General features: G+C 37.9%; 1 protein-coding gene and 1 pseudogene across 2 annotated transcripts in view; one reads left to right on the forward strand and one right to left on the reverse strand.

The window, feature by feature from the left end:
- The window catches only part of LOC143738586 (GPI-linked NAD(P)(+)--arginine ADP-ribosyltransferase 1-like), a 2,979-nt pseudogene extending 891 nt beyond the window's left edge, over nt 1-2,088 (forward strand). The window contains exon 3 of the transcript XR_013203916.1: nt 1,612-2,088. The product of XR_013203916.1 is annotated as a GPI-linked NAD(P)(+)--arginine ADP-ribosyltransferase 1-like (transcript). The remainder of the gene's footprint in view (nt 1-1,611) is intronic.
- A 2,460-nt stretch (nt 2,089-4,548) lies between these two features.
- smim10l3 (small integral membrane protein 10 like 3) lies at nt 4,549-10,863 on the reverse strand. Its single transcript, XM_077230560.1, has 2 exons — nt 10,567-10,863; nt 4,549-5,130 (listed from the first exon to the last, which is right to left on the reverse strand). Exons 1-2 carry the CDS (start codon nt 10,732-10,734, stop codon nt 5,110-5,112), a joined length of 189 nt encoding a protein of 62 aa, XP_077086675.1. The 5' UTR covers nt 10,735-10,863; the 3' UTR covers nt 4,549-5,109.
- Nucleotides 10,864-11,160: the final 297 nt, after the last annotated feature.

The raw sequence follows: 11,160 nt of genomic DNA on the forward strand, positions 1-11,160 counted from the left end.
GATTTCCATCCAATAAATATATGTAGCCCCAACTCAAACTGAGTACATCCATTCAACAGAATGTAAATTAGTTAACCTAACTCATTTGTATCAAATAGATGCAAAAGAATATAAATGAGTGACTTGATTAACTTATTTCTATCAAATACTTATTACTAACCAGACTGACTTTATTTCTGTCAGATGTCTACAAAAGTTTTATTGAAAATTAACAGGGGTTTATAACTATGTTTTCCATTTAAAGTTACCATAACAGTGATGAGTGTTTCCATTAGTTGGGCTCTTAACTCTTATTATATCTATTGTCTTTTTAGGCTGCTGTGACAGTGTGTTTGTTAAACACATTTGGAGCAGCAAAGTAAGCTAAAGTGAAATGAGATCAGCTGATGATGGTTACCTGTTGATGTTTTTATAATCATTATGAAACAGAATGATTTACTGAGGTTTATAATCTAACCATTATGTTTTCACGTTTTTTTTCACAACACATACCTTGTGTTACTGCAGCATGAGATCAAGGAATATTATAACACTAAGTTTGAAGACTTTAACGAACATGAGCACAAAAAGTCTGTTTCTGATGACACACACAGACATCAACAATCAGCGTATGAATCTCAACAATGGTGACAATCAAAAGTACTTTGCTGCAATGCATGCTGGGTACCACCATAGTACAAAACTCCCAGCATGCATTGCAACATGAATAAATTATGCAGCTGAACTGTCCTATAATTTTGTTTGATTCTAAATATTTGCTTTTATTTTTTGCTGTTGTGTTTGTTGTGAATTAGTAGCTTTTCAGTGATGTTCTGAATTAATCTGTTTATCTAAATATTTGTGATTGTCACCATTGTTGAGATTCATACGCTGATTGTTGATGTCTGTGTGTGTCATCAGAAACTGATTTTTTGTGCTCATGTTCGTTAAAGTTTTCAAACTTATTGTTATAATAATGCTTGATCTCATGCTGCAGTAACAAGGTTTGTTGTGAAAAAAAACATAATTGTTAGATTAAAATACCTCAGTGAATCAGTCTGGTTCATGATGATTATAAAACCATCAACCATCATCAGCTGATCTCATTTCACTTTAGCTTTCTTTGCTGCTCAAAATGTGTTTAACAAACACACTGTCACAGCAGCAAAAAAGACAATAGATATAATAAGAGTTAAGAGCCCAACTAATGGAATCATTGATCACTGTTATGGTGACTTCAAATGGAAAACATAGAGTTAAACCCCTGTTAATTCTCAATAAAACATTTGTAGACGCCTGACAGAAATAAAGTCATTCTGGTTAGTGATAAGTATTTGTTAAAAATATGCTAGCCTCTCTCGTTTATATGCTTTTGCATCTATTTATTACAAATGAGTCAGGCTAACTGATTTACATTCTGTTGAATGGATGTACTCAGATTGAGTTGGGGCTACATATATTTATTGGATGGAAATCCTGCCCACAACTTAATTGAGTTCATCCAATGAATATTTTTTTTGAGTGGAGCTATTAATAATTTTTTAGTTAAACCAATTAAATATATTTACACATATGATCTTAAATAGATTTATTTAAATAAAGCAAATTAGATTTAAATGTGTCACCTCTAAGAAGGGCTTGAATCATTTTTTTGAGTGTGAGAACGAAAGAGAAGTGCTGATTCCTCCCTATGAGGTCTTTAAAGTCGTAGAGATAAAGAACAGTTCAATGCATCCAGATCTTCCATGTGATGTGGTCTATAAAGTGAAGAGTACAAAGAAGAATGTTTCCAAGTTGAATTGTTCTCTTTTTACGAAGTAAACGCTTTCACTTGTTTGCATACAGTTAACAAAACATGTAAAATTTAAGATGCACCATTTTAAATCCTGCAAATGATCTTTAACCAAGATTAATGTGAATGTGGATGTATTTGTTAACAATGACATTTCTCGACAATCTCAAATTGAGGTGTAGATTTTCTACTGTGCAACAAGTGTTTAAGAGAAATAAACACTAGCTGCATAGAAATGAACCCTTGCAGTTGTGTCATTGTTAAACTGGATCTGAATTAAAATGTTTAAATGAATAACAAGATTTGAAATGTTGTAATACATTGTATTATTGCCCATGTCATCTGTATTTAAAGTAAAGTCATCCTCATTTTTATAGCGCTTTTAACAAAGCAGCTTTACAGAGATAAAGATATAATTTAAGGTAACAGAGATTGGTTTAGTTTTATAGTGGTTCTTGAAAAATGTTTTTTCCAGCTAAAGTTAGTTTTGATTGATTCACTTCCGTCTAAATGATCATTTGTTATTAAATTAGGGGCCGCTAAGACGACACCGTTCTCTCTAAACAGACTTTAAACGTGAACCTGTGATAGACGCTGATGGCGTTCACATGAGCATTAAGAATTGATTCTATAGTTATTTGCGTTTGATTATATGTGCGCAGGTTTGTAATTCCTTACAAACCATGCCTAAACAAACTACTTGTCTTGTCTATAAGTTTTGATACAGAATTTTATTTTATCACTATTAAATTGAATGCATAACCTGCATGTATACAAAGTTACTGTATGAAAACTGTCTTAAAAAATGATTAACGATTCCGTGCTCAATAAATGTATGTGCTATTATCCATATTAATGTGCATATTAACGTGCATAACGTCCATATTAACCATATTTTATAATTAATAGAGAGAGAGAGAGAGAGAGAGAGAGAGAGAGAGAGAGAGAGAGAGAGAGAGAGGGGACTTGACAGGAGTACAGAGAATAAGTTTGAGAGAGCACCTGTAAACTGCGTGAGAGGGGTTTTTATTGCATGTTAATATGGATAATAGCAAATACATTTATTGAGCACGGAATCGTTTTTCTTTGCTCAAACGAATTTTTTCTTTTTTTGCGATTGCTAATTTCTATTCAAAATATAATGCACTGTGCTTGCAAAATATAGTTCTCTGTGCTCAAAACTTACAATTACTCGCTGAGGATTGAGGCACACATATAACGCCATACATGTAAGAGAGACAAAAAGTCTCCTGTTGAGAAAAGGTTCAGTTCAAGCTTTTCTCGACAGGAGGAGACTTTTTGTCTCTCTTACATGCAGCGCTGCAAATTTGCTTTGAATGTAAATGCGGTTTGAATGAGTACGCTTAGCTTGCAGAACTGTGAAGATAAGACCTCATGGTCACTGTCATGAACCAGCTCAAAGATGTGACAACACAAAGGAAACCACACATAATTAAGAATTGGTGCAGCTTAAGAGTCCATCTGAAATGTACAATATACTCAAAAGACCAGCTCATTTTAAACATCCAAAAGCGTCCATCCGTTTTCTACACCTGCTATTTTCCCTCTACAGAACTGAAGACAGAGGACATGTTATTCTCATGTGTGATTAGGATGTGTGCGGTGGAGGAGGAGGCCAGCAGATGATGAACTCAGACTGAGCAGCCGAGCTCTGTGTGATCAGGAAGTGACACCCCTCAACTCATCAAACATGTGTGTGTGTGTGTGTGTGAAGAGCTACACTACAGTTCCTGTGTGTGTGTGTGTGTGTGTGTGTGTGTGTGTGAGAGAGAGTAAAACACTGCCCTCGTGTGACTGAGGAACTGCAGTTTCTGTCCCTTCTGATGGCCAGTGTGTGCGTGTATTTGAGTGATTGTGTGTGTGTGTGTGTGTGTGTGTGTGTGTGTAAGTGTGTGTATGTATGTAAGTGTGTGTGAGTGAATGTAAGTGTTTGTGTGTGTATGTGAGTCAGTGAATGAGTTTGTGTGTGTTTGTATGTGTGTGTGTGTCGTGTGTCTGAGGAACTGCAGTTTCTGTCCCTTCTGATGGCCATTGTGTGTGTGTGTGTGAGTGAGAGTGAGTGTGTGTGTGTTTGTGTGTGATTGAGTGTAAGTGTATGTAAGTGAGTGTGTGAGTGAGTGTAAGTGTGTGTATGTGAGTGAGTGTAAGTGTTTGTGTGTGTATGTGAGTCAGTGAATGAGTTTGTGTGTGTTTGTATGTGTGTGTGTGTCGTGTGTCTGAGGAACTGCAGTTTCTGTCCCTTCTGATGGCCATTGTGTGTGTGTGTGTGAGTGAGTGTGAGTGTGTGTGTGTTTGTGTGTGATTGAGTGTAAGTGTATGTAAGTGAGTGTGTGAGTGAGTGTAAGTGTGTGTATGTGAGTGAGTGTAAGTGTTTGTGTGTGTGTATGTGAGTCAGTGAATGAGTATGTGTGAGAGTGTGTGTTTGTATGTGTGTGTGTGTGTGTTAAGTAACTTAAGTAACATCTACTGGTTATTTCAGGATAACTTCCTGAACCTGGGAGAGAATAACTCCAGCTTTACGCTTCATTTACATTCATCATGTACACTTCAGGACATATTTAAACTCTATGTTGTCACTTCAGGACATAAAGTTGTTTCAGTGGAGAAGACTTTGTTCATGAGAAGTTCGGCGTAACGCTTATTACACCCAATAAACAAAATAATGAACTTTTATAACAGCATCATATGACCTTTTTAACTTGTATTGAACTCGCATTTACAGTAATAAAGTAAAAAAGAAACACCTCAGTCGCAGGGCATGACAAAATATCTCTTCATAATTTATTGTCAGTTTTAAATCATAGTACATTCACAATCCTCCCAAAATAATGCACAGATTTTAATAATAAAACAAAAACACAAACAAATAAATCCATCTACATATGTACAAATCCCTGTAGTTTTGTGTAACAGTGATGGAGGTGTGCGATGCAGTCACTGTGAGTTTTCATGCCAACAGACTAAACAAAACCAATTTATTAATCAAAATTTAAAAGATTAATGTGCGAAAAAGCCACATTGTACATAATCATGCACTCTGTCCGTGTCAGAAGCACGCTGGAGCTCAGCAACGTCTATCGTGTCATTCTGAGCATCATGGGTAAATCTGGGCTGAGAATGAGGTATTTATCTGTATAAAGTACAGAAAGTCATACGTGAGAAACGCATCATCATACATTCCAGTTAATCTCCTGCGATGAAGCCGATGTCCATATAATAATTGTCTGTGGTGTTGCATTCAGCTCGTGCTGGTGTGTGTGTGTGTGTGTGTGTGTCCCAGTCACAGGTGGAGTCCAGAAACTGGTGTTCAGTGTCAATCAATGGATCTCAATGTGGACCTGGAAGAGGGACAGAGATCTGTGAGAACTCAACACTGAGAACTGTGCAGAAATATGCTCAGCTCCAGTTACAGGACAGGGAAACGAGGACTAACATGATCCTCTCAACTAAAATGGGTCAAATTATAGCTTTATTTCATACAAATCTTTACTTTTTAAACAGTGTGTCTAAATTGAAGTTAATCAAATAATGGTCATAAAAACAGACACTGAATGACATGTAAACAGACAGACAGACAGACAGACAGACAGACAGACAGACAGACAGATAGACAGATAGATAGACAGATAGATAGACAGGCAGACAGATAGACAGGCAGATAGATAGACAGGCAGATAGATAGATAGATAGATAGATAGATAGATAGATAGATAGATAGATAGATAGATAGATAGATAGATAGATAGATAGATAGATAGATAGATAGATAGACAGACAGACAGGCAGACAGACAGATAGACAGGCAGATAGATAGATCGATAGACAGATAGATAGATAGATAGATAGATAAATAGATAGATAGATAGACAGACAGGCAGGCAGACAGACAGATAGACAGACAGATGGATAGATACACAGGCAGACAGACAGATAGACAGGCAGATGGATAGATAGACAGGCAGATAAACAGAGAGATAGACAGACAGATAGACAGGCATATAGACAGAGAGATAGACATATAGACAGACAGACAGATAGATAGATAGACACACAGGCAGACAGACAGATAGACAGACAGACAGACACACAGGCAGACAGACAGATAGATAGACAGATAGATAGACAGATAGATAGATAGATAGACAGGCAGACAGATAGACAGATAGATAGACAGATAGATAGACAGATAGACAGACAGATAGATAGATAGATAGACAGATAGACAGATAGACAGACAGATAGATAGATAGATAGATAGATAGATAGACAGATAGATAGACAGATAGATAGATAGACAGGCAGATAGACAGATAGACAGACAGATAGATAGATAGATAGATAGATAGATAGATAGATAGATAGATAGATAGATAGATAGATAGATAGATAGATAGATAGATAGATAGATAGATAGATAGACAGACAGATAGATAGATAGATAGATAGACAGATAGATAGATAGACAGGCAGATAGACAGATAGACAGACAGATAGATAGATAGATAGATAGATAGATAGATAGATAGATAGATAGATAGATAGATAGATAGATAGATAGATAGATAGACAGGCAGACAGACAGATAGACAGATAGATACACAGGCAGACAGACAGATAGACAGATAGATAGACAGATAGATAGATAGACAGGCAGATAGACAGATAGACAGGCATATAGATAGATAGACAGGCAGACAGACAGATAGACAGATAGATAGACAGATAGATAGATAGACAGGCAGATAGACAGATAGACAGATAGATAGATAGATAGACAGGCAGATAGACAGGCAGATAAATAGATAGATAGATAGATAGATAGATAGACAGACAGACAGGCAGACAGACAGATAGATAGATAGACAGACAGGCAGACAGACAGACAGATAGACAGGCAGATGGATAGATAGACAGGCAGACAGACAGATAGACAGGCAGATGGATAGATAGACAGGCAGAGAGACAGACAGACAGGCAGACAGACAGATAGACAGGCAGATGGATAGATAGACAGGCAGATAAACAGAGAGATAGACATATAGACAGACAGGCAGACAGATAGACAGGCATATAGACAGAGAGATAGACATATAGACAGGCAGACAGATATACATATAGATAGACAGACAGGCAGACAGACAGATAGACAGACAGACAGACAGACACACAGGCAGACAGACAGATAGACATATAGATAGACAGATAGACAGGCAGACAGATAGATAGACAGACAGGCATACAGACAGATAGATAGACAGACAGGCAGAAAGACAGACAGACAGATATATAGACAGATAGAAATGTAGATAAAAAGATAGACAGGCAAATAGACAGAAAGACAGACAGGCAGATAAACAGACAGATAGACATCAATATAGGTAGATAGACAGAAAAACAGACAGTCAGGCAGATAGATGGATAGACAGACAGACAGATAGATAGATAGATAGACAGACAGACAGACAGACAGGCAGACAGACAGATAGACAGGCAGATGGATAGATAGACAGGCATATAGACAGAGAGATAGACATATAGACAGGCAGACAGATATACATATAGATAGACAGACAGGCAGACAGACAGATAGACAGACAGGCAGACAGACAGACACACAGGCAGACAGACAGATAGACAAATAGATAGACAGATAGACAGGCAGACAGATAGATAGACAGACAGGCATACAGACAGATAGATAGACAGACAGGCAGAAAGACAGATAGACAGATATATAGACAGATAGAAATGTAGATAAAAAGATAGACAGGCAAATAGACAGAAAGACAGACAGGCAGATAAACAGACAGATAGACATCAATATAGGCAGATAGACAGAAAAACAGACAGTCAGGCAGATAGATGGATAGACAGACAGACAGACAGACAGACAGACAGACAGATAGATAGATAGGCAGATAGATAGACAGACAGACAGACAGACAGACAGACAGACAGATAGATAGATAGATAGATAGATAGATAGATAGATAGATAGGCAGATAGATAGATAGACAGACAGACAGACAGATAGACAGACAGACAGATAGACAGGCAGATGGATAGATAGACAGGCATATAGACAGAGAGATAGACATATAGACAGGCAGACAGATATACATATAGATAGACAGACAGGCAGACAGACAGATAGACAGACAGGCAGACAGACACACAGGCAGACAGACAGATATACATTTAGATAGACAGATAGACAGGCAGACAGATAGATAGACAGACAGGCAGAAAGACAGATAGACAGATATATAGACGGATAGAAATGTAGATAAAAAGATAGACAGGCAAATAGACAGAAAGACAGACAGGCAGATAAACAGACAGATAGACATCAATATAGGCAGATAGACAGAAAAACAGACAGTCAGGCAGATAGATGGATAGACAGACAGACACACAGACAGACAGACAGACAGACAGATAGATAGATAGATAGATAGATAGATAGATAGATAGATAGATAGATAGATAGATAGATAGATAGATAGATAGATAGATAGACAGACAGACAGGCAGACAGATAGACAGGCAGGCAGATGGATAGATAGACAGGCATATAGACAGAGAGATAGACATATAGACAGGCAGACAGATATACATATAGATAGACAGACAGGCAGACAGACAGATAGACAGACAGGCAGACAGACAGATAGACAGACAGGCAGACAGACACACAGGCAGACAGACAGATAGACAAATAGATAGACAGATAGACAGGCAGACAGATAGATAGACAGACAGGCATACAGACAGATAGATAGACAGACAGGCAGAAAGACAGATATATAGACAGATAGAAATGTAGATAAAAAGATAGACAGGCAAATAGACAGAAAGACAGACAGGCAGATAAACAGACAGATAGACATCAATATAGGCAGATAGACAGAAAAACAGACAGTCAGGCAGATAGATGGATAGACAGACAGACAGACAGACAGACAGACAGATAGATAGATAGATAGATAGATAGATAGATAGATAGATAGGCAGATAGATAGGCAGATAGATAGATAGACAGACAGACAGACAGACAGACAGACAGACAGACAGACAGACAGACAGACAGATAGATAGATAGATAGATAGATAGATAGATAGATAGACAGGCAGATAGATAGATAGACAGACAGACAGATAGATAGATAGATAGATAGATAGATAGATAGATAGATAGATAGGCAGATAGACAGACAGACAGACAGACAGACAGACAGATAGACAGGCAGATGGATAGATAGACAGGCATATAGACAGAGAGATAGACATATAGACAGGCAGACAGATATACATATAGATAGACAGACAGGCAGACAGACAGATAGACAGACAGGCAGACAGACACACAGGCAGACAGACAGATATACATTTAGATAGACAGATAGACAGGCAGACAGATAGATAGACAGACAGACAGGCAGAAAGACAGATAGACAGATATATAGACAGATAGAAATGTAGATAAAAAGATAGACAGGCAAATAGACAGAAAGACAGACAGGCAGATAAACAGACAGATAGACATCAATATAGGCAGATAGACAGAAAAACAGACAGTCAGGCAGATAGATGGATAGACAGACAGACAGATAGATAGATAGATAGATAGATAGATAGATAGATAGATAGATAGATAGATAGATAGATAGACAGACAGGCAGACAGACAGATAGACAGGCAGGCAGATGGATAGATAGACAGGCATATAGTCAGAGAGATAGACATATAGACAGGCAGACAGATATACATATAGATAGACAGACAGGCAGACAGACAGATAGACAGACAGGCAGACAGACACACAGGCAGACAGACAGATAGAAAAATAGATAGACAGATAGACAGGCAGACAGATAGATAGACAGACAGGCATACAGACAGATAGATAGACAGACAGGCAGAAAGACAGATAGACAGATATATAGACAGATAGAAATGTAGATAAAAAGATAGACAGGCAAATAGACAGAAAGACAGACAGGCAGATAAACAGACAGATAGACATCAATATAGGCAGATAGACAGAAAAACAGACAGTCAGGCAGATAGATGGATAGACAGACAGACAGATAGATAGATAGATAGATAGATAGATAGATAAATAGGCAGATAGATAGATAGACAGACAGATAGATAGATAGACAGATAGATAGACAGATAGATAGATAGACAGGCAGATAAATAGATAGATAGATAAATAGATAGACAGACAGGCAGGCAGACAGACAGATAGACAGGCAGATAGATAGATAGATAGATAGATAGATAGATAGATAGGCAGACAGATAGACAGGCAGATGGATAGATAGACAGGCAGATAAACAGAGAGATAGACATATAGACAGACAGGCAGACAGATAGACAGGCATATAGACAGAGAGATAGACATATAGACAGGCAGACAGACAGATAGACAGACAGGCAGACAGACAGACACACAGGCAGACAGACAGATAGACATATATATATAGATAGACAGATAGACAGGCAGACAGATAGATAGACAGACAGGCATACAGACAGATAGATAGACAGACAGGCATACAGACAGATAGATAGACAGACTGGCAGAAAGACAGATAGACAGATAGAAATGTAGATAAAAAGACAGACAGGCAGATAAACAGACAGATAGACATCAATATAGGCAGATAGACAGAAAAACAGACAGACAGACAGACAGATAGATAGAGATAGATAGATAGATAGATAGATAGATAGATAGATAGATAGATAGATAGATGGACTCGCACCTGTAGTCGCACGTTGAACATCATGGAGGCGATAACATAGAGATATGGGAATCTAAGTCTGAGTCTCCAGGCGAGATCGAAGAAGATGAGCAGAGTCCGGCTGAGCCCTTTAGAAAACAGCCCGTACGAGCCCGACACACGCAGCACCAGATGCGCCAGAGCCGCCATAAGAGGACGCTTCCCTGCTAACGCCCCTCACACGCGACACATGATGAGCGAGCGTGCGTTACAGCGAGCGTCTGACCTGACGACAGTCCTCATCTCACATCAGCTGAAATTATCATCATCATCATCATCATCATCATCATCATCATCATCATCATCATCATCATCCTACACCCTACTGTTACCCAAGATGCGCTCGCGACCGGATGTTGTCAACTTCTACTTCCTGTAAACGTCGGTGTTACAGTAGTTTAGTTCCCTAACATTAATGTTAAATAAAATAATATATTACCCTCATGGTCTTTTTGTGCAATTTTTTTTATTACTATATTGTAAAAAGATTTAATTGTGATTGTGATACATTAATTGTTATATTGTGAAACATGCTTTTTTTTAGTTGCCATCACATAGCTTGTTTTGTTCGTGTTT

This window comes from Siphateles boraxobius, unplaced genomic scaffold (genome assembly GCF_051911475.1).
Source record: "Siphateles boraxobius isolate OS27281-9 unplaced genomic scaffold, OSU_SipBor_1 15, whole genome shotgun sequence".
Taxonomy (NCBI): domain Eukaryota; kingdom Metazoa; phylum Chordata; class Actinopteri; order Cypriniformes; family Leuciscidae; genus Siphateles; species Siphateles boraxobius.

Excerpts from the sequence above, each read along its gene's own strand:
- smim10l3 (XM_077230560.1), bottom strand. The coding sequence starts at position 10,734 with ATGGCGGCTCTGGCGCATCTGGTGCTGCGTGTGTCGGGCTCGTACGGG. Across the intron at positions 5,131-10,566 it reads TGTTCAACGTGCGACTACAG|GTCCACATTGAGATCCATTG; the intron begins GTGCGAGTCCAT and ends TCCCTCTTCCAG.